At 44.9% G+C, this 23,578-nt stretch overlaps 1 protein-coding gene across 1 annotated transcript in view; it reads left to right on the top strand.

The window, feature by feature from the left end:
• The window catches only part of TTLL12 (tubulin tyrosine ligase like 12), a 498,173-nt gene that overhangs the window by 232,281 nt on the left and 242,314 nt on the right, over positions 1–23,578 (top strand). The window contains exons 5-6 of the mRNA XM_069628126.1: positions 3,064–3,197; positions 23,014–23,090. Of these exons, the coding sequence (XP_069484227.1) occupies positions 3,064–3,197; positions 23,014–23,090 (211 nt within the window). The remainder of the gene's footprint in view (positions 1–3,063; positions 3,198–23,013; positions 23,091–23,578) is intronic.

The raw sequence follows: 23,578 nt of genomic DNA, 5'->3' as shown, positions 1-23,578 counted from the left end.
ACCACGGATGCCTCCCTGGAAGGGTGGGGAGCGCACACCGAAAATCTGCACGCAAGAGGCCTTTGGCTCCCGACGGAGAAATCCCTACATATCAACGTCCTGGAGCTCCGTGCAGTGTTTTGGGCCCTCAAGTCCTTCCTTCCGTCCCTCAAGGGCAAGGTGGTGAGGATCTTCACCGACAACACCACCACCATGTTTTACATCAGGAAACAGGGCGGAACCAGGTCCCCAGCACTGTCCAAGGAGCCGCAGGACCTGTGGCATTGGGCCATCGCCCAAAGGATATTTCTGGTGCCGTTTCATCTGGCAGGGATAAAAAACACCATCGCCGACTCACTCAGCAGGGAGCTGCGCTCGTGCCACGAGTGGGAGCTACGGCAGGATCTAGTGGATCGCCTCTTCCGACGGTGGGGCACACCCCAGATCGACCTGTTCGCGACGGCGACGAACTCCAAGTGCCGGAGGTTCGCCAGCAGGTTTCCCCAGGCGAGGAGCATGGGCGATGCTTTCTCGTTCCCCTGGGAGGGCCTGTTCCTCTACGCGTTCCCTCCTTTGCCACTGCTAATCCGGCTCGTCAACCAGCTCAAGAGGTCACGGTGCAGGATGATCCTCGTCGCACCTGCGTGGCCGAGGCAGATATGGTTCCCGGACCTTCTGGACTTGTCAGCGTCCCCGCCAATCAAGCTGCCGGTGGACGCGGAACTACTCTCCAGAGAAGGAGGCGCCATCCTCCACCACGACCCGAAATCGCTGAACTTGCAGGCCTGGCTCCTGCAGCGCTAGAGTTTGGAGGATACGACATACCGGCCGACTGCAGAGAGGTTCTTGCAAAGGCCAGGGCGTCCTCGACTCTTAAATGCTACGGACACAAATGGAAGAGGTTCTCTGTCTGGTGCCACGCACAGAATATTAACCCTCTACGGATTACGGCCCCCCAAGTACTGCCGTACCTGCTGACGCTGGCCAAAGCTGGACTGGCACACGCGTCCATCAAGATTCATCTTGCTGCGATCTCCCGATACACCAGAACCACGGGCGGACGTCCTTGTGGTCTCATCGTCTGGTGAAAGAGTTCGTGAAGGGACTGTTCAGATCGTTCCCGCCGGTGAAGGCTCCGGCCCCGGCGTGGGAGCTCAACGTGGTGCTGACCAAACTCATGGGACCTCCGTTCGAGCCTCTGCACTCAGCTCCGTTGAAATTTCTGTCGTGGAAATCAGCGTTTCTTGTGGCCATCACCTCCGCACGACGAGTGGGAGATCCAGGCCCTTTCCTGCAAGGCCCCGTACTTGACTTTTCACGACACGAGGGTAGTGCTCAGGACGCACCCCTCCTTCATGCCCAAGGTACCGTCGGACTTCCATCTCAACGAACCCTTGGTGTTGCCTGTGTTCTTCCCGTCGCCTTCGTCGCCGGCTGAGAGGACTTTGCACTCGCTGGATGTGGCTAGAGCGCTGAAGTTCTACGTGGACCGCACGAAGTGTTTTCGGAAGACGTCACAACTCTTTGTGAACTTTGGACCTGTCAATCAGGGGAAGGCTCTCTCGAAGGCTTCCATTTCCAGATGGCTCTCCGGCTGTATCATGTACTGTCACCGGTTGGCAAACCGACCGCTGCCTGGCCGTCTGAGAGCCCATTCCACCAGAGCGATCGCAGCTACCACGGCGTTCCTATCTGGTGTGCCCCTGCTGGACATATGCAGGGCTGCTACGTGGAGGTCGACGCACACCTTCACGAAATTCTACTGCGTCGACCAGGATTCAAGGGAGGAGTCCAGGGTCGGCCAAGCAGTGCTGCGCAACCTGTTCGCCTGAGGTGAGCCTGGTGAGGAGGTAAGATGCTTAATGTTGAGTTTGATGTGATGCTTACTGTTGAGCCTTTGCCACCTCCCGTGGTTGTGCATGTGTGTACTGCTATGTATTCTTTATTCATGAGCATGTGAATCCATGCCAGACCCCATGCTGGAGAAGGAACAAGTTACTTACCTGTAACTGTTGTTCTCCAGCATGGGTCTGGCATGGATTCACATGCGAACCCTCCCGCCTAACCCTCTGCGGCTCTTCACTTGGTCATACTGCCACTTCACGTGCTTCCAAATCTGAAGATGGCTGCCAGAGGCGGGGCTTAGGTAGAGGGCAGTCATTGGCTGTGGTCAGTATGACGCAGAGATCAGTGATTGGTTATTACTACGAAAGACAGATCAGAAACGAAACTGATACTGGTTTTTTCTTTACCGAGGATTCCCAGCCTGACGAGAGGATTCCCAGCCTGACGACGGGGAATATTCATGAGCATGTGAATCCATGCCAGACCCATGCTGGAGAACAACAGTTACAGGTACGTAACTTGTTCCTTTTGAGGATACTAACAATCTGATGTGCTGATCCAACAAGAATATTGTTCAAATTGTGTCCCAGTTTCCTAAAGTTAATGTTGAGGAGTCCTGTATTTCTTTCTCAAGGTGAAAATGAAATCATGACTTTCATTGAGTTTGCTATTGGTATTTGGTGAATATATGTGCTGTTTTCGTTTTTGCTTTTTTTAGGAGATGTTTTATAATGGTCGATTGAGGGTTCTTTCTTCCCTAACTCTATCCCAAAAATGTCAATCAGGATGAAATATAAACCAAACTACAGCTGCTAACCTTCCTTTCTTGACTTTGAAATAAAGAATATGCATCACCTGCGTTTTGTGCTTTCTGCACTAGCTTATTGTTTAGATGGGTTGTAGTCCACAAGCATAGTCTATATGCTAAGCAGACAAATATATCATTACTGTAAGAGGTGTTAGTTCAATCAAGCGGAACTATTATTGCATGTGTAGTTGACAAAATGAGTAAAAAAGTTAATTTGTAAAGTTTTACAACTTCTTAAGTGTAAATTTTGAGCATCGCTTCCTGTTGGGCAGACCTTGAGTTTCAGCCGGTACATTGTCTTTGGTTAGGTTATTTCTCAATTGATTGCGCTTCTTAGACCTATTTGGCTGCAGTTTTGCTGCCATGAAAGCCTGTGAAGTGAGTTATGAGCAGCACCAAGATCTCCACAGTATCTTCTTCTATTCCTGCAGAGGAAGTGGTGCGCGACTATGCCTATGGGGAGTCGGATCCTCTAATCCGGAAGTGTATGTTATTGCCCTGGGTGCTGGCGGACCTCTCCCATGTTAACTGCCACACACCTGAGCCGTCAGACGAACACTACCAGGTATGGGTTTTGAATAGAGGTGGACACGATCTTTCTGCTTTAATGTACCCACATGCTACTCTTCTGCCTGCCCCAAACCCTGCATGCATCTTTTATCATAACTTGATCTTTGATCCAGATTATTTTTAGAGGGTTTTGCTCGCAAAGTTCTTTCTCTTACTGCATATATAACTTCAATATATTGGTACGTCCTTTCCTTTTTCGTACCATACTATTTGGTAAAATTGACGTGCCTTTGGTTGAACTCTTCACTACGGTAAGTTCATTACTTTTTGTACTGTTCTTGTTTTACTGAAAAAGCATATGAACTTCAAGTAGCTACTGTTCTGATTAGTCAGCATTGCTGTTAGTTAGCCCTATCCCTGCGTCCTACAACACATTAGCCGGTTTCTCTTGTGTCGGGTTCATTCGAACTACACATCTAGTCCTTTGGGGCTTTGCTGTGCATCCTACAATGGTCAGTGGTGCGTCACCAATAACTGAACGAGGAGTACATTAAGATATTAACCTCTTTGGAAATTGAACCCACGTTATACAGTATGGGAAGGAATACATATTGTCATGATTGTGGGACCTTATTCATTGTAGGGCGCAGACATGCTTGGCCGCCTGGTGAATTGCCTGCGTAGCCTCTCCTTCTGTCCCCCAAAACCCCCACACCTCCACATCTATGGCACTCCATCTCCCTCGTCTATTCTAACTGTTATCCCTCCTGTCACTCGAAGAAAAAAGCTTAAAGATCTCCTGGCCTACCCATCGCTGACACCTACGTTGGTGATACTTCCAGACAGATTATCACCGATTCCTCTTATCAGTCCCTTCTCAGACCCATGGACCTCTCCTGATCTCTACCCTCCCCTTTTTCATCCTCACCCATTAATGGTGGCTCTAGATTGGAAGTACTCTTGGTGCACTTCTCGTCCTGTAGGTGCATCATTGTGTATCACAATGGCTCTGTCACGGCCCAGGGTCCTCAACCCAATCCTTTTCTCTTTGACTCGCTTCTTCTCCTTCCTCTCTGCACCTCCTTCACCACATCTGACTGGTGTACCCACCCCTCTGTACCCCTCCTCAGAAAATCTTCAAAGGTGGTGACCTGCTACACTTGGCCACTCTGAATGCTTGATCTGTTGTCAAACATTCCTCTGGCATCTGCCTCTTTCTTGAAGACTTAGATCTCAACGTCCTCGCTCTCATCGAGACGTGACTCAATGCCAGCTCGGTCATTGCTTTTGACTCTTCTCCCTGACTGCTACAAGATGCTCTCCCAAGCCCTGGCCCAACCGACTTTGCGTGGCTATCCCTAATCTTCCCTGAGTGGGTCCCCATCTCACGCATACCCACCCAGCCCTACTCCTTCTTTTAAAGTCTTGCCTGCAAGCTTGGTGTCTCTCTGACTCTCTCTCACCCATGCCACTATCTACAGACTCCCTGGCCCAGTGTCTGTCTTCCTCTCGGAATGGGCTGACTTCACCTTCTGACCTCTACCTCTAAACTCCTCCTCCTTGGAGATTTCAACATCCACCTTGATTCCACTGTTCCTGCTTTTTCACTCTTCTGTGATCTCTGTACCTCTTTCTGCCTCCCTATCCTCCGCTCCGGCCCTACACAGTTTGCCGGAAACACTCTTGATTAATTCATCCCTGCTATTTCCCATTTTCCAACCCCCTCACTAACCCTCTTTCTTGGTCTGACCACTCTCCTCTCTTCATTCGGGACCTCTCAGTCCCCTGACCGAGCCTCCACCAGCAGTGCCAGCCGCCTTTGCGGTCATCTGTCTGACAAAACGGGTGTCAGCTGCTGCATTTGCCTCCACCTTCATCCCGCTCCTCTTGACTCTCGCTGACTGTCCTTGCCAATCTCTATCTTGCTATCTCTAACAGTCTCGATATTCTTACCCCTGCCTCCAAGCATAACAGCTTGTACGATTCAGATCTTGCCGCTCTGAAACACAAGTGCAGTACTTTTGAATGGAAGTGGCAGACCTTGGGCTAATCCCTTCACAAACTAGCATGTCACCTACTCCAAAGGCAATACTCTCTCTATTCGCTCCAAGAAGAGGGCTCACATCCAGGCCTGTATCTCTGGAGCCTTTAACAACATGGCTGAACTCTCCAAAATCTGCAAGGAACTAGCCAATCCATCTTCAATCTCCACCACTCCTCCTCCTTCTCAGGCCCTTTGCACTGCACTGGCCACCCATTTCTCTTCCAAAACTCTGGACATTCTGAACTCTCTTCCTCCCCTCCCTCGTTCCCTCACTGCTGTCCCCCTTCCTCCCTTGGAACCTCTTCCACCCACTCTCTCCTTCTCACCTATCAAAACGGATGAGATATCTAGAGTAGTCCGCTCTATGATGATCTCATCCAAATAGTTGTCCCCTACTACCACCAACTCTTCCCTTATACCCAACTGCTATTCAGGCATGGTACTCTGCCAATGATCTCTGCCTCAACGCCAGTAAGACAGAGATCCTTCTCATTGGGACGCCTGCTCATAGTTTCCCCATCACTCTGGCCAGACTCCTTGGGTCCTCCCACCCACTTGTGAGGCAAAAAACCTTCATCTTTGACTCTTCTTTCGCTCCACGCATCCCAGACCTTGACAAGAATTCCAATTTTCAGCTTCATCTTCTCAGTGGCATTCTAATTTATCCCCAGAAGCTCAATGTCTCCAGAGCCCTGGCTCGCTCTAGGCTTGACTACTGCAATAGCCTCTTCCTCAACCTTCCTTTTACCTCCCTTCGCCCCTTCCTACTAATCAAGAATAGGACTGCAAGGATTATCCTTGGCTTCAAGCCCAGGTGCCGCATCTCTCCAGCCCTAAAATCTCTCCACTGGCTCCCGGTGACTGCAAGGATCAAATTCAAAACCCTCTGCATCATCCACAAGGCTATCTGGGGCCTGGGACCTCTATCCAGCTCTATCTCCTGAAAAACTCCCAGCCAGAATCCTTCAATCTTCTTGCTTCAACTCTCTGCAAGTCAAACGTTTCTCCAAGCAGAGCGTGGGAGATATATCCCTTTCCTCAGCTGGCTCCTCCCTCTAGAACAGCCTCTGTCCAACCATGAGACTTGAGAAGTTTCCAGAACTTAAGATCGGGCTCAAGACCTTCTTTTTCTCCTCTTCCTTCCCTCTCCCCCTGGCTAAACTCGCCGCCTGCCGCTGTGACTGGGTTCTGGTCCCTTCAGAGTCTCACAGGTACCAGACCACCCCACCAGTCCCTCCCAGCATACTTTGCCAGCACTTTCACTCAGGCTCCCTTTCCCGGACTATGGCAACTTAGTCCTCCTTGTCCACTGCACTCTTACTCCCCTCCCTCTTTCCCCTGTTACTTGCTGCCTTGGCCTGACCAACACTTGCCTGTCCACACCTGTGTGGGTACCCCACTCTGCACTTCTCCCTCTATCCCCCACCCCCTTGCACTTTTCACATTGTCATGCACTTGCACTGTATGATTGTCACAAGGCCAATATAACCGTTCCTTTGTTTCTTTAGCTTTCCATGTCCCCCGCCTTAACACCCCCCCATCTTGTCTTGTGGCGCCTGGAAACGCCGGTATTTAGGCAGCATACAAATGTCAGTAAATAAATAAATAAAATACATTTCCTCCCTCGCTCCGGCTCTTGCTGACTTCTGTAACCACTTAGCGCAACTGGTGCTTTCCTTTTTTCTCTCAAGTACTCCCTTGTGCACCCCATTCTAAAAAAAGCCGCCTTCCGGCCCATCTTGTCCGCCCAACTACCGCCCTATCTTTACTACACCCTTCCTTGGGAAACTCTTGGAGAAGTTGGTCATCCCCCAACTGACCCAACACACTGAGCGCTGGTTGTTTACATGACCATCAATCTGGATTCCGGGCATCCAGGGGCTCTGCTGTACACCCATGAAGAACTTCTTGCAAATCATAACTCTAACTCTCCTGCAGTTCTCATTCTGCTTGACCTCTCTTCTGCCTTTGACATGTTCAACCATTTTATCTTCATACAGTGGCTCCAAGATACACTTGGTATCTCAGACCGCGTACTGGATTTGTTGACCTCCTTTCTTACTGACCACCCCTTCCAGGTGCTCCTAGCTCCTTCTCCTCCTCCACCCTCTACTTGTGGTGTTCCTCATGCCTTGGCTCTTCACCATCTACCTAGCACCTCTTGCTCACATTGTTACACTGATGATGCACAACTCTTCTTCAAGCCCCCCTCTTCTTCTTCCTCCTCCTCTATCATCCCATACTGCCTGTCTAGTATTCAGTCTTGGTGCACCTCCAATGATATGTCTTATTGTCTTATTGCCTGTAAGACTGAGAGTTTGCCTATTGGGACACCTGCTCCTTGTTTCCCTGCTGCACACTGGCCGCCTTCTAGGGGCTTGCCGCCTTCTCTTTCCACTGAGGCCAGACATCTCGGGGTCATCTTCGACTCCTCTCTCTCCTTTACTCCTCACATCTTGGACCTTGCCAAGAAGGCCCGCTTCCAACTTCACTTCCTTAAATGCATTCCCCCTTTCCTCAACTTCCTCCAGAAACACTATGTCTCAAGAGCTCTGCTCCTCCCCAGGCTAGATTACTTTAACAGCCTCTTCCTTAACCGGTCTCTTTGCTTCGTCCTCTCCAACAAATCCAAAATAGGGCTGCAAGATTTATCAACTCCTGGGACGGTATTGCTCTAGTCCTAAAATCTCTCTACTGGCTCCAGATTGTTGCAAGAATCAAATTTGAGACCCTCTACATTATCCACAAGGCTACCCCCAACTCTTACTAAATACTCTCCTTCCAGATCCCTTTGATTTTCTGGCTCCAACTCTGCTTATCAATCGCTTCTCCAAGCAGAAAGCTGGGGGCAGATCTCTCTCTCCCTCCACCTCCCTCCCTCTCTCCCTCCCTCTCCCACAAACAACTCCAGACTCTCTCGTGTCCTGGCCTTCTGCGCTTTTGCCCCTTGCACTGGCCCACACCCGCCTGTCTGGTACTTTCACCTCTTACCCGTTGGGTGGTAGACCTCCCTCTTCCCCTGGGTTGTCTGCGCCCATGCACTTACCTTTTGCCACCCCCCCCTCCCCAACGGGCATCTCTGGCACTCCCTCTTCTAGGGAACCCTAATAGCATTTACTCTCACCCATCCCCCTTTTTTCCTTTTCTTTTCTCTGCATTTGTATGCTTGAATATCACAAGGCTTAGTAGGACCACTGTTTCTAGTTAATCTTTATTTTCATAGTTTATTTTTCTCCCTTGTTCCCTTCCCTTGTGGTGCTTTGAAACACTGTTTCGTTGTAGAAGCGCCTTATAGATGACAAATCAAATACATTTTTTTTCTTAATGTTAGGGTAGTGACCTGCTTGAAGTGGGCGCACGGGACAAGAAATTGTACACAATGGAAATAGTTGTGCTGTTCAACATCTTGTTCCAATGGAGCTCAATTTTGCCTTTAATATGAGCTTGTTCCTCGATGTTAAAATATTTTGTGAGATCCAGGCACAGATTATCACAAATGCAAAATCCCACCTAATGAAATGTAGAAAATGTACGCAGCATAAATACACCAGACCTAGAAGGCCACAAATGTGTGCATAATTACTCGAGTCCCCAATATGAAAGGGAATCCTGTATATGCCACGTCTTTGTTTTTCATGGATAGCAACACATTCCCACATTGATTCTATAACTAACGTCATAGGTAAATGGCCAAGTACTTGGCTGTGGAAGCTTGGTGACGGAAGTGTCCAACGGGGCGCCTTTTTTTACAAAATTGGAGTATGTTGCAAGATTATGACAGAGCTTAACTTGCTTTAACCTAGGACACAATTCACACAACTGTGCACCTCACCTGCTAGAAGATTGGGTGAAACGTCCAGCAATTCAAGCACGGTGCACGTTCAAAGGGGTATCTTTTGTAGCTCTTTTTATTGCAGTCAAAGGCACACTATATCAATGATTCATATTGCTGCATAACATCAGAGTTTGTTTCCAGTTTGGATTTATGTCATGACTTGTCTTTGCTATTTTTGCGTATTGCCACACTGCATTGAATTGCAATATATTTTCTTAGTTCTTTCATGGACTGACTAGTCTTGCATATTGGTACGTACTTTTTTTGTAAATCGCTCTGAATCCTTTAAAGTGAGCAGCAGCATAGTGGATGCCACATTTCAACTTGAGGCATAAATATAGTTTGTATTGTTTGGTATGGGTTAAATGCACATGCGTTCATTTTTCAATACCGGGCGACCAGATTATTTTGGCCTTGTTTGTTCTCAGTAGAGGACAATGGATCATTTTCTCTGTGTGTGTAGATTGATGCCTACAAATTGAGAAACTCAGAGGAGAATCGCCTGGCATTTTGGAGCTGTTGAGCTGATCCATAATGCTATTTCAACTCTGCTAAGGCACAAAGAGCTCACATATTTGTAGATCCTCTTGAGTGGACCATCCCATATAATAGTTCATTTGCCCTTGTTCATTCAGGGTAGAGTGGCCCCACACATTTGGTCAGTATTGGAAGTGGTTTTCCCCATTTCATGTAGAATTGTAGAAACCAAACCAAGAAATGGCTTCTGCGATGATGTAAAACCGATGGTAAACAGTTTATTGCCATTCCATGAAAACATTTAGCAGTGGTAGGCATCATGGGGCCATCTAGATGTTTTTGCCTCGGTTCCCATAATTCCTCAGCGTTGACTATGCTGGGTAGGGCTGTTGAGTCATAAATCAAAGCACCTGTAATACCACAGGTTGCCAACCACTGCAATATAGTGTGGCAGTGATCCATAGTTTTGAAGCGCTTGTGACCATGATTGCACAGAAAAGTAACTCTGATAACAGAACTGTTGTAATTTGCATGGAGATTAACAGCAATCTTGCCTAACCAGAATCACAATTCCAAGCTTGAATTCACATCTGGACAGCGTCCAGGAAGAAGTCATTGAAAGCTACATTTGGCAGTCTGTGTTTACCAGTTGGAAACCAACCAAACACGTTTGGTCCCTTTGTTCCTACGCCTTTGGTGGGCTTCAGGACTGAAGACCACTTCTGTCGGCCAGATGTCTGGGGTGGGCAGGAAGTGAGGGAGGTGCCCGAAACTCCCTGCGCTTAGTCTCCTACGAGAGCGAAAGGCACTCTGGCGTGATTGGCTGGCTGACTGTCCGGCAAGGGCAGCCATCCTGCTGGGTGAGTGGCAGCTAGGCTGGAATGAATGGGGGAAAAATGTTTAAAAGGTGAGTCTCTTGGATTGAAAGGCAGAGTCGACCACTGGAACGAAAGAGCCAAAGACAAGCTGGAAGAGGACGGCTGCTGCAACTCCTGGACCGTTGGATTGCCCGGTGAAGCCCTGCTGCAGGTCAAAATCGCCAATTTCATCTCGACGGAGAACCCTTCAAGGACGACTTCTCCCTTTGGGTTGGTCAGACCAATCAACTCATAAGCCACCTAGACACCATTCTCAGAGCTAGATGTATTTTCCGTGCTGCAGGAAACCGAATAGCTAGGGAGAAGGACACCAGTTTGTGTGCTTGACAGCTACTGGAATCGAAGATTTGCCAGCTTTACGACCAGTCCCCGTGCAGTGCAGGAGTCCCCCGACATCCTCCCTCTTGTCCCCACGACTGAGGCTCAGGAACGGCGAGAACGGCAGGGACTGCCAGGAACTGAAGTCTTCAGCTGCATCTTTTTCTTCAATCTAAGGTACTGTGAAAACCTGACCGAGAGAACTTGCCTCTCACTGCGAAAATGCGTGAAACTTTGGCAACTTAAAGGTCTGTTCAGCTTGTGACCCGACATACAAACCTTTCTTCTATGAATTACTTCTGAGAACCGTGGCAAAGACTTTTCCGTTAAAACTACCATAACCGTTTTTCTTATACAAGACTCTATCCCATTGACTATGGCCTAAGGTTGCATTGGAACCTCTACTCTGGTGAACTCAAACTATTTGCACTGTTGAAGAGTAACTCTATTAGTTTTATTAACCTATGCCTTTTTGCCCCTACTTCAAATGCTCTGAATGCCATTTTGCTCCTCCTTCAAAGTAGTTTAAATGCCTCAGAACCTGAAAGTGTGAAGTAATGTAGTATATTTTCCTGTGATATTGATTGCCTCCTTTTAGTGAATGTTTTCTGACTGTGTAATAAATTAATACGTGTTTTACCAAGAAACCGTGAGTATGAGAGTCTATTTGAATACTTGTGATTGTAGACCTCTGTGTAACCTCATTACAAGCTCACATTCCCTCTTGAGATGAGCCTGGCTGCTCAGCTCACTACCAAACACTGTGTGGTACAGACTTATACCAAAGGTTGGTTTTGCTTACAACTGTAGTCCTAATTGTGTGTAGTGGTCCCAGAGGGTACTGCATACAAACTTTGCCTAACATGCTGCAACTCCTGGACCGTTAGTTTGCCCAGTGAAGCCCTGCTGAAGCTCCGAATTCACCTCGACTAGAGAAGTCCTGCAAGGACGACTTCTCCCTTTTGAGTTGGTGGGACCAATCAACTCCAAAGTAAGCCCGTCTGGACATCCTCTGGGAGCTGGCTACATTTCCACTGCTGCTGGAACCGAAGTGCCTGGGAGAGGAACACCAGATTATGTGCGTTGCTTTTAAGTTGGACCCGAGCGCTAGGAAGATCCGCCGGACTTCCCTGATGCAGCACTGACCAAGCCTGAGCCACCTCAACAGAGTGCTGGACCCCAGATGCAAGGAAAGTCTGAAGTAGTATCTGAGAACCGCTGCGTTGCTATTTGCTGTCAGACGTGAGGGGCTGAAACACCAAAGAACAGCTGAATTGAAGTGTGCCCATTGCTCCCGCTGACCTTCCCTTTGCAGAGTAGCAGTCCCCAGACATCCTCCCTCTTGTCCCCACGACTGAGGCTCAGGAACAACAGGATCTGCAGAGATGTACAGGAACAGAAGCCAGCTGGAACCATTTCTTCTAACCAGAGGTACTGTAAAGTCTGTAAAGTCCCCGAACTTACCTCTTGTTGTGTAGCCTTGCTTGCTCTCAGTTGAGACCTGTCTTGGTTACCTTGCAGAGTTGCTAAAGCTTTGCCCCCTAACAAGTCTCTCAGCTTGTGGCCCTTCAAGTGTTCTATTTTCTACAAACATTTCTAAAAACAATACTGTGCAAGACTTTTTAACTACCTTCAAAGAAGATCTTCAGCTCCCCTAGACATTGTGCCATTAACATTGGCTGTCCTGGCTCCCTGAGTGACTCTTCTTACCTCGGACTCTGCTTTATCCTTTCCCAAAGAAAGGGTTAATTTACTGAACATTGGAATGTTTCAAAAGTACTTACCCGTTTAGGAATTATTTGTTAACCTTTGTTTTATTCCTCTATTTCTATCTTTTACACCAAACTCAGTGTTGCTCTAAATGTTCCAGTGATAAATCAGTGTCCAGTGTCCTAGCTATTTAAGTCACCTTACGGTGTAGGACGTGTCTGTGTACCATTCGGTATCATCTGATTAAGAGAAACTAAGAGTGTTTTGAAGTATCTTTTAATTGTTACATATTTTGCTCCCTTCTGAAGAAGGCGTGTATAACTGACTGTGAAATAAATTAATAATTGTTTTAGCAAGAAACTTTGAGTGTAAGTGTTTATTTGAATAACTGTACTGTTAAACTGTGTCTTCCATTACTGCTCACATTGACCCCACTTGAGATAAGCCTGTCTGCTCAGCCACACTACCAGTTCAGACGTATACCAAAGGTTGGGTCCCTATTGCCAGGAGGTCAGGGTTATTGTAGTGCACCCAAAGGGTACTGCCTACAGTCTTCCTAACGAGGACCAAGAACAGTCGTTCTTTTTTTATCAAGAAACCTTGAGTACGAGAGTCTATTTGAATACTTGTGATTGTAGACCTCTGTGTAACCTCATTACAAGCTCACATTCCCTCTTGAGATGAGCCTGGCTGCTCAGCTCGCTACCAAAAACTGTGTGGTACAGACTTGTACCAAAGGTTGGTCTTGCTTACAACTGTAGTCCTAATTGTGTGTAGTGGTCCCAGAGGGTACTTCATACAAACTTTGCCTAACATGCTGCAACTCCTGGACCGTTAGTTTGCCCAGTGAAGCCCTGCTGAAGCTCCGAATTCACCTCAACTAGCGAAGCCCTGCAAGGACTTGAAAGAAAGCCTATTTTCTTCTGTTTAGTAAAAATCAAGAGATTAAAATGTCTATTATTTTAGAATGTTTAAATACATAGACATTTGTGTACAAGCAGGGTGCAGCACCAATATCATTGGTACATGCTTTTGATGGCAAAATGTATAAATGGGTCCTATAGGGAGGGTTGGAGAACAATCCACTGTGAATGAATATAGACCAAATCTGGATTGGGCTCACCCTTATCTCACCTCCATTAATAACTACCTTCACCACTAATCTTTGCAGAGTCGTAAACCCTCAAAGCAAGGATTGGTTTGTTGAAAGTGTTACAAAAAGAAATACTTAAAATATCGCTACCATAGTTTGGATAGTTAATCGTTTGTAATTGCAAACTATTCACGTGGTTATATAGCGATTGGAAGCCCTGGTGAACTAATAAGGGACAGTGTAGCTACAGAGACTGTAGTATTACCCACAATTAAATGAGAAATCGATACATTGTGAAATAATTTAAAATCTAACCTTTTTAGCATTTAAAAGTATAGAAGCGAAACATCGTAAATACCATTTGAAATGTAATAGTATTTGTGTTGTATTTTTACATGATCAAATTAACTTTTTAATTTTATTATAACCACCCAAATGTGGCTGTCAAATTAAGGAACCACAAAATGTGCTTTGGGGCCTTCCTCCGATCTTCATAGTAGAGAGAACTCCTATGCATCGAGTGATGGCAAGTAACATTGAGAAGTAACTGGAAAGCCTTGCTGCACTTGCAGAACAATGTTGCCGGATGTGACTTGTCACAAAACCATAATAATCAGAATTTCATGGTAGCATGTTGATAAACTCCATATTTTCTTATGAAAAGGCTGATGAAGTGATCCTGTTAAATAAGGCATCACTCTCAGGGCATGCAAAATCTACTAACCCAATAGCATTGGCGAGTAGTTTTTATGCAGGGCTAGTACCATTTGCATGTTACTCAACCTTGCTGGCGATTATGGGGATGTTTGGAAGGAGAGAGGGTCTTCCCACCCCTTGCAAGGTGATTCAGAATGAGAAACCAATGATGGATCCGAGCAGGGAGTGTGCACAATCGTGTAGTGTATGCAGTATGAGCTATATAGCACAGGCAAGTGTGAATGCCATCTTAGTTATTGGAAGCCTTTTTGGAATGTAGGCCCAAGCGTAGCGAAAGCACCAAACGTGTCGCTATTGGGCTGGCATTATTATACAGTCATAACCCACACCACGAGTGACCTTCAGGGAGTTACAAGCCTTTCATTGTCTGAGGCTGTAGGCCTTCGCACCCTGGGAATAACGTGGTCTGCAAGGCCACAAGAAGGGGGAGAGCACCTCTTGGCAGTTATCATCCCATGATACAGATAGTATGGCCCCTGGACTTCTCTGCCCTTACCACCCAAGCGTCCGAGCTACAGCTCTCTTATGCTTTGATTCCAAGACCCCCATATACCACAGTGCCAGCAAGCTCCAGACCACCGACCATAAAACTGTAAGACCCCCCCGATCGATCAAAAAGAGAAGAATGCAAGGCTATCTGGCCTTCACGTTTGGATCACATGATTTGTGCTGCGAGGTGCCGGGGAGGCATGAAATTATAGCCCGAAACGAGGGTTGAAGACAAATGAGGTTGCTGGTGCATTTGGGAATGAGTGAAATAAGCATGTTAGCATGACCTTGGCTCTCCCCCTAGCCCCATATCTTTGTCTGCCAGGTGCACTGTTACAGTGATAGAGTAGCATTGTTTTCAAAGTAATTAATTGCTGCTTAGGTCCTGTTCTACTGTGGATGACGAGCCCAGCAGAACCCACGTGGACGGAGATGGGCAAGAAGCCTGGGACCAATGATCTAGCATCCACTATGGAGTGGGCCGCCTATGTATATGGTCTCGCTAACCAGCCTCACAGGTTTTCACTGTATGTAATGACATGGATGATGCCAGGTGCCCTTTTAGCTTACTGCACACCCCTAATTTGGCCGAACGTTCGTGGCAGCAGAGTTCTTGCCGGATGTACTTCTGTTTTTGTAGGAATAGAAACGTGTTCCTTGCGGGCGGTGTCTTGGGACTTTTTCCCTAGTGGGTTATATTATTTCTGGTGTGAGTATGCAGGGGCTTGCCTTCAGATGTTAAAAACTTGTTTTTCATTTAATGCAAGCACACTTTGGTTGCAGTAAATGGCAAGTGCATGCTTGACAGCATTGCAGCAAACATGAAGTGCACTTATGGTGACATGCTCCATTTTACAAAAAGCACGGGTAAATGTTTTGTCACCAGTCACCTTGGGGCAAGTGCATTGCTCTTATTTAGAGTATATAAAATATGGAACTCTCCCTGCGGGTCTAGTGGAATTTTTTTAGAATTTGCAATGCCTGATAGTTCTCCTAGCCTTAAAGTGTAACGGCAATAAAAGGGACTTTGGATCACATGCTAGCAGCCCAACTACTTGAGTTTCTCTTTTTTATAGCTCCTGAAAGTGACCCATCAGCTAGAAACCTTGCTTGACTTGGTGGCCCAAGTTAGGCCAATTGTTGATACCCAGCAAAATTGAAATTGCAAGTATTGGGACCAGTTACATCTGCCTATTGACAACCTCTGTGTAGATGGATGGCACCGATATTTGCCCTGTCTAAATTAATTTTTGGCATTTTAAATGAAACGTGAAACTGACAATGGGCAAGTCTGTTCCAGCTTCGACTGAGCTGTGAGAAACTTTCTTACCTTGTTTTTCTCCACAGCAAAAAAATAGTAATCCATGTAAAATTTGGCTGTTTAAAAATATTCTTTTCCAGATACCCTCCCCCCCCACCCCCCCCCACCACTGTTCTGTTTCTCCACTCTGGAAAATTGGATATATTCAGAGTTTTTATGAAACTCTGTCCAAAACTTAGTTGGTGCAACTGACGAGTCTGCCAAGCCTCTGGTTTCTTTCAAGACATTTGCACTGCTGGAATACTTAAAGAATTTGCAATCTTTGGTTCTTTCAGAACCTCACTGATCTGGACTCAAGGTAAGGCTAGTTCCAGTAGAGCTTACGTTCAGTGATTAGACTACTGCTTAAACTGCTCAGGATCTTCTGCCTTCAAATTGTATCCATATTTCAATCTTCCTTATTGAGCAAGTACTTGAGTGGATGGTGACATCCCAAAACTATTGCGAAAGAGACCTAGACTTATTAGCCTTCAGTGTGGGCTGCACTTCCTAAATGCCACTCGGGTGGTTTCTTTACATTTTAAATAAGTTGCTTAATCACACGTTACAAGTTTGATCTCTAAGATCATACATAAATCGTTGATTCTCTGTAGTTTCAAAATAAAATGCGATTTATTTGCAGATGCCAAATCTCTGCCAATGTATTTTCGGACTAGTTGGTCCTTCATCAGGGCATTTCTGTTACAATTGATCAACACCAAACCAATGTTTCAATTCAAACACATGTATTATCACGTTTCCATATGGAGAAACAAATTAAGGTGTCATAACATTGCATATCACAATTCAAATTCATGGTGATGTACATGCAGGCCACATGACAGTAAAACAACATGTAGAGAATAGTCAAGGAGAGAGAATGGAAATATATCAGTCAATACAAATAAACACCTCATCTGCACCTTATTCGTAAACCAAGTGATCCTAATTCTGTAAAGATAATGGTATCTACCGGGTTGAGTAAGTTCATATGAACTCCCTCCTGGATGCCCAAATTACCTTGGTTAGTGCTAGCCAATATGGTGGGTTAGTGAAACCGTGATTCTGTTTGAGGGTGAATCGGAATGGTATGTGAGCTGGGTTCAGTGAATCTGTCCTTATTAGTTGCTGCATAAGGTAATGACCCTGAACACCGTGCTGATAACCTCAGCCTTTGTCTCACTGTTATAATTCCACTTGTGGGTTCAGTGAGAAGCTTACCTCTTCCAGTATACTAACCTTACTGCAAATGTGTCAACCTACTATATAGGTTGGATATCGTAGCGATAGTATCCTGCAATGTTACATGAGAATGGTATGAGAATCTTTGCTCTCCTTAAGAATAGAACAATCGTGAAAAATAAACATTTGCTATCTTTATTTGTCATATCCTCTTACCTTTAAATGCACTGGCTAATGTGTGCCGTGCTGTAAATTAGAGGGTACTATAGCTTTCTTGCTCAATTAGCATGGTGCGAGAGATGAGCGCAGCGTCTCAGGTAGGATACCTGCAGAGCGCTCACGCGTTCTTTTGTATACATAATGTTCCTATGGTAACAATGCTAGACATCAACAATATCTTGTCCGGTGATGGTACCAATGATAGACATCAACAATATCTTGTCCGGTGTGATGAAAGGAAAATGCGGCGTCCGTCTTGGAACTTGTTTTGGAAAGAGTCAGGAATGAGAAATATACCATAGAATACAGTCGACTTGAGATACAATAAAGTATAAAGATTGTGTTTGTGAACTGAGTTAGGACTTAAGAAAAACAGCGTGGAACCTAAGAAATAAATCATAAAAAACAGTTTAGTGGAATTCAGAGATGGTTTAAGTATTGATGGTAACTCCAGATATGGTAAATTGACCTTAAATCAAGTTCACTTCAATTATACTGGTTTCAACATCAATTTCTGAAGGCAAGGTTGTCCAGCCTACCTTAGCATAAATACGTTACGTAGTCATTTTATATAAATCTACTTGTATCTGGCTCCAGCTGCCCGTGTTAGCGACAGCACACTATGGATTGTTGATGTGTAGATAATACCATTTGACATAAGCCGTTTATTAAAACAGTTGGAAGAAACATAAAGATATAAAAGTGGTCATGCAAGCAATTAATCAAGATGTAAAGAGGTTAGATCTACTGTGTAGTAACAACAAGAAACATATCACCACAGCACTTCAAAGGAAGCAGTGAAGATCCCACTCTTCATTGATTTGATGGTTCTTAAGGCATCCAGCCGGTCTATCCAATAGGCTTCTCTCTGTGCCCTCAGTCTTGGTCTTTTCTTTGACCTTTCTTATCTATAGTTTCCAGTACCTTAAACTTCAATTGAGAGATACTGTGTCCTTTCTAATTAAAATATCTTGCTACTGCTGAGTTGGCATTTCTTTTCCTAATGCACGATTTGTGCTTGTTCATCCATATGCGTATCCTTCTTCCTGTTTCCCCTACATAATAGTTGCCACATGGGCATTGTATGCAATATATTGCATTTTCTGTGAGCAGGTGTCATATATTCTCAATGCTATTTTTTTCACCAGTGTTGGGATGAAATACTGCTAGTCCTTTGTTGCAGTTTCCATAGTTTAGGTGTGGAAAAGTTCCTATGTTTGCGGTCTTCAGCCGATGTTTAGTGTTATTCACCAGTAGGTTACTTCGGTTGTTGCTCCTTTGATAGGCAAAGGTGGGAGGACTGCTGAATAAGTCTTTTGTCCTCATCGCTGGTCAAGATACTCTGATGTTTAATAATTTTTTGATTTGATGACTTTGGGTTGAACATTTTGAGACGTACACCATTGGGGGTGTGGTTCTTCAGTTTTTGGTTTTTTAACAAATTCTCTCGGCTTTGGGTGCTCGTTTTTGATATTGCCGTTGTCAGATCCGTCTCGGGATACCCCCTTTCTCTGAGTTTAGTGCACAAATTGTTTAACCGGGCATCTCACACAGTTGGGTCGCTTACTATTCTTTTATTTCTCAGCATTTGTACGTTAGGCAAATTCTTCAGTGTTTGCTGTGGATGAAAACTTAATCTATGTAGCAGGTTGTTCCTATCAGTTGGTTTAGTAAACAGGGTCGTCGATATTTGATCTTGTAAATTGATTTGTAACTCAAGGTAATGTATTCCTGGATTCTCGATTTCTGCTATAAATTGAATTCTGGGATCAGTCATATTCATAAAGATGAAAAATTATTTTGAGTTGTTCTCGCTCGCGTTGCCATATTCAAAAAATATCTATATACTGGACCCATTCCTTGATGATCTTAGACAAAGTGGTATGGTTAAGCATGTGGGAAACTTCAAATTTGTACATAAAGCAGTTCATGTAGGCACTTGCCCTGGTCGCTTCCATGGCCGTTGCCGAAGTCTGCAAGTTGAAGGTTTAGTTGTGATGAAAATAGTTGTGGGCAATGAATTGTTGGAGTATCATAATGAATTCCTTTGACTCCTATCCCCTCTTCTTGTAAAAGCATCCGTTCAACTGCTTCATGTCCTTGGTCATGAGGGATGCTGGTGTACAAACTGCAAACATCAATTGTAAACTGGATATTTTCCTGGCTGAGTTGTACTTAGTTAAGAAGCTGTACAAAATGTGTACTGTCCTTAATATATGTTGACGTTTTTCTGCATCAAAGGTTGAAGAAAGAAATCGATGTGGGTGCTCAATGGTTGTAAGATGCCACTTGTGGCTTCTACTATTGGTCTTCCTGGTGGGTCAACCAAAACCTTTGTGAATTTTTGGCAGTAGGTAGAAGTAGTAGATATGCTGTGAATAGGAAAGCCTTGGTTTTATGTGAGATCCAATCCATCTCTTCCGCTGATTTGAGTATTGTTTCCAGATCTTTCATAATATCATTAGCTGGGTCTACCCCAGTTTTGAATAGACAGATGTGTCGTTAAGTTGTTCACATTCCTTCAAGTAATCTTTGGTGTTGAGAATTGCTAATGCTGCTCCCTTATCAGCTGGGCGGATTGTGATGCTGGTATCCAAATGCAATGGGCGGATTTGTGAAGGCTCTCCTCTGAGGTTCTTCTGTTTCGCTTTTCCAAAATGGAGTTTCTTAATGTCGGCCAGTACCATTTTCTCAAAGATTTCTATCGATGCCACGTTTATTGTGGCTGTAAATGTGCTTTCAGGTTTTAATTCGATAAAATCTGAATAGTCTGCGGGACAATCTTCTGTAGTGCTTAATTCTGGAAAGAGTACCTTGGCCATACTCTAAACAGACGGCAGGCATGTTTATGCCCTGGCATTGGGAGGAAGACCATCCCTGTCTGTTTTTATAGATGACTAGTGAGAAGTGGTTGATGGAAGCAGTGACTCTGCACTAGTGGTGTTCGATCTCACAGCACCCTTCAACACTATTCTGTTTAAAGATACAAATTGCATGTTTCCTCCAGTAGTACTCCTAGCTGCTTTCGACGTAACTCAGTTTTGTTTTCTGTTCCTTGTAACCAAGTTGTGACCTTTTTACTGCTACCTATGTAACCAGCGCCACGAGGCCCTCGATCTGTTGCGCGCTTTACAAATCCGAATAAATAAAATAAAAAATAGGCGCTCATTGAACACTTTGAAAGTCTTTATCATCTCTGGTTCTGGTGACAGTCCTGGACTTTTTAAAATCCTACCTTCCTGACGAGGACAATCCTTGCCCTCCCCAGCTTTTGAGTCAGCAGAAATGCCTTCTGACTTATGGGGGCTCTCAGAGCGATACCATCTGGTCCTTGTTGTTCTGTCTGCAGCTCCTCTGGTGAGAGTGTTCATGACCTTTGATTTATGATTAAACATGTACACCAATGATGGCCAGATCGTACCCAATTGAACAGGGACTTGGAAGCGGCAGCTACAAACCCCAAGTCTTCTTTTGAACATTTGGATCCATCTGTGTGCATGACCCAGTGGCATCGATAGGAGGGGTTCTGGGGGGGCCGTGGCCCCCCCTGTGAAACTCTGTGCCCCCCTACCTAAGACGAGTAGTGACCATGTTCTCCCCCTACTTTTGTCTGTGCCCCCCTACTTTTGTCTTTGGCCCCTTCTGTGCCCCTCCTAAATTTGATTCCTGGCGACGCCACTGTCTTGACCTACTTTAAATTTATATAGGTCTGAGGAAAGACCAAACTATTCCTGTTCTATACCAATCTGCAAGCAGACTCCCTGCTTTGAAAAAAATCTTTCCCTCCTTGCATGCTGCATTGTCTTATTCCAGTCCTAGCCGTGAAATAAAATGGTGGTGAAGTTGGGTGCAACTGTTTACCTATCTGATCTCTAGTGTTGCTCAGCTGATGTGCTTTCAACTTTGATTTATCCAAGTTGCCAAACATCTCTCGATCTCCGAGAGCAGCATACACTCCTACTGCTCAGCTATAGTGTCAAATTACGCACACTTTCTCCAGGATTACATTAAGCATTCACTCGTTTCTGTCAACCCAGCATTTCTAAATCTGAGCAGTGCCTGAAGGCCTGTTACGCATGTCTTGTTCTGTTCAGTAACTGCGTGTTCTGTCATCGTGACATTTCTACATCATATCTTGTACATGCTATCTGTGTTACGAAACCATACTCTCATCTCCTATATTTCTCTTCTCTCCACTGTTAGCTTCTAAAATCCGTCTCTCCTGTCTCTGTGCAAAAACACTCGCTCCCTGCTGCATGGCCCACACCTTTTCTGTCTGCATGCCAGCCAGCTACGCCCTGCTGATAACCTGCTCTTCTCCTCTTGGGCAAGAGTCATTTTATCTCTGTCTGAACAACCAAACTGTTTACGCATTCCTCGCTCCACTGTAGCTCAAAACAACTTCCGCAGTCCATCGTGCTTCTCTTCTGTCTCATTCAGGATGGCTTCAAAACCCGAGGCCTCATGCATTCTATTCTCGAATGTAGTGCCTAACGCATTCACTCACCCCAAGCGCTATACCCAAAGCTCAATGCATAAGTGCACACTTGTGCGTGTCTCTACAATGCATACATAATACATATGTCTAAACATGTCTTCTACAAGGCACTTAATATAACAGGCCTCATTCTCTAGCAATTGCAAATGGCTACATATATGTGGATAGTCTAATGTCACTACTAATCAGAATGAATGCTGGATAACTGGATCCCTAAATGAGTCACGAATTACTGATTCACTACACGAGTCACTAAATGTGTAATGGATTTCTAATGATAACATACCAGGCTTCTTCATACAATATCTGGTTTTACACTATACATATCATGCTAACAAATAAAATGAATTGCAGGCAAGTAAAATGACATTTATGCAGTTAATAGTACAGCTGTGAAGTCTTAACTCCATTCTTGGCTTTTGAGCATCAAAATGCTGGCAGGGTCACAGCTTAAGATCCTCCTTTTAACTTGATTTACATACTTGCTACTAAACCTATTTGTTTTCATGTACATGCAGTGTAAATTAGTCTAGCAAGTCCATACCTATGTACATTAAAACTATCAGTTCTCTGATTCCCCACGTCACCCTCCCAAGACATGTGCCTTTCCCGATTGTGCCAGTGCTAACCTAGGTTAGAGGAGGACACAAAGTGAAAACCAAAGAAGGGCTAGACAGTTGATCATCCCCTCACTCTGAACACAAACCCAGAGGAGAATCTCTTCAACCATTGTACACCAAGAGTAATCCCACCTATTATATAGTGCCATTCTGCCGATTCCAAAGCATTGCATCTTACAGTCCCACAAATGCAGAGCCCTGCCTAGGCTAGGTGCCTTCCATACTATCTATTCAAAGATCAATGCCTTCTATACATAAGTGATCCCACCAATATTAGGCACAACACTTTGTATATTATTTGCTACCCTGCCTATACCATGCAAAAACAATACCTTCTGTTCTAGCGCAATCCTCCAATATCCAAGGACTTTCTTATCCAGTCTTTGGCAATTCTGCCACCATGTTTTTTTTTTAAAGAGGTTGAACAAAGGGGGGCTAAGGGGTTCTAGAAAAGCTGTAAATTGTAGAAACCTTTCTGTTTGTCTTTTCAGGCCGTTGTAATGGAAAACAAAGAAACCCTGCCACTTCCTATAAGTTCACCGGTATATCCTAAGGATAAGATATTCAAGTATGTATGTGCATATTTCAAGTAATTTAATAAAGCAGTAGGGAATGGATAAGCTGTTGTCTGTAGATTTGACCACCTGGTAAGTTATGTAAAATATGTGCAAGATTAGTTTGAGTGTGAAGTGAAAGGTACTTATATTGACAATGTACAGTAACTAGTAATAGCATGTTTACTTTTTCCTTACAGGAAAATGTATATTTCTCTGTGTGCATTGAAAAAAAGGGGTTGTTTTGAGAACCATGCTTACAGCTTAATGCAATGAGTAATGCTCATCAACTTCCTTTAAACTGTACCAACAGAGGAGAATGAAGGATAACAAGACAATACAAGTCAATCTTCATGCTCAAAGCATTTAAAATGTTAACTTGGGAGACTTAGAAGTTGCGAAGACGAGAACAGAAAAACAGACTAGGAAAGAAATGTGATGGCACATTGTATGGAAATGGTATTACCTGGAAACGATTGATCTTAAAAGGAAGGTATGTGTT

The sequence above is a fragment of the Ambystoma mexicanum genome, chromosome 12 (assembly GCF_040938575.1).
Source record: "Ambystoma mexicanum isolate Mex_15411 chromosome 12, UKY_AmexF1_1, whole genome shotgun sequence".
NCBI classification, from domain to species: domain Eukaryota; kingdom Metazoa; phylum Chordata; class Amphibia; order Caudata; family Ambystomatidae; genus Ambystoma; species Ambystoma mexicanum.
This window is presented reverse-complemented; position numbering and strand designations above follow the sequence as displayed.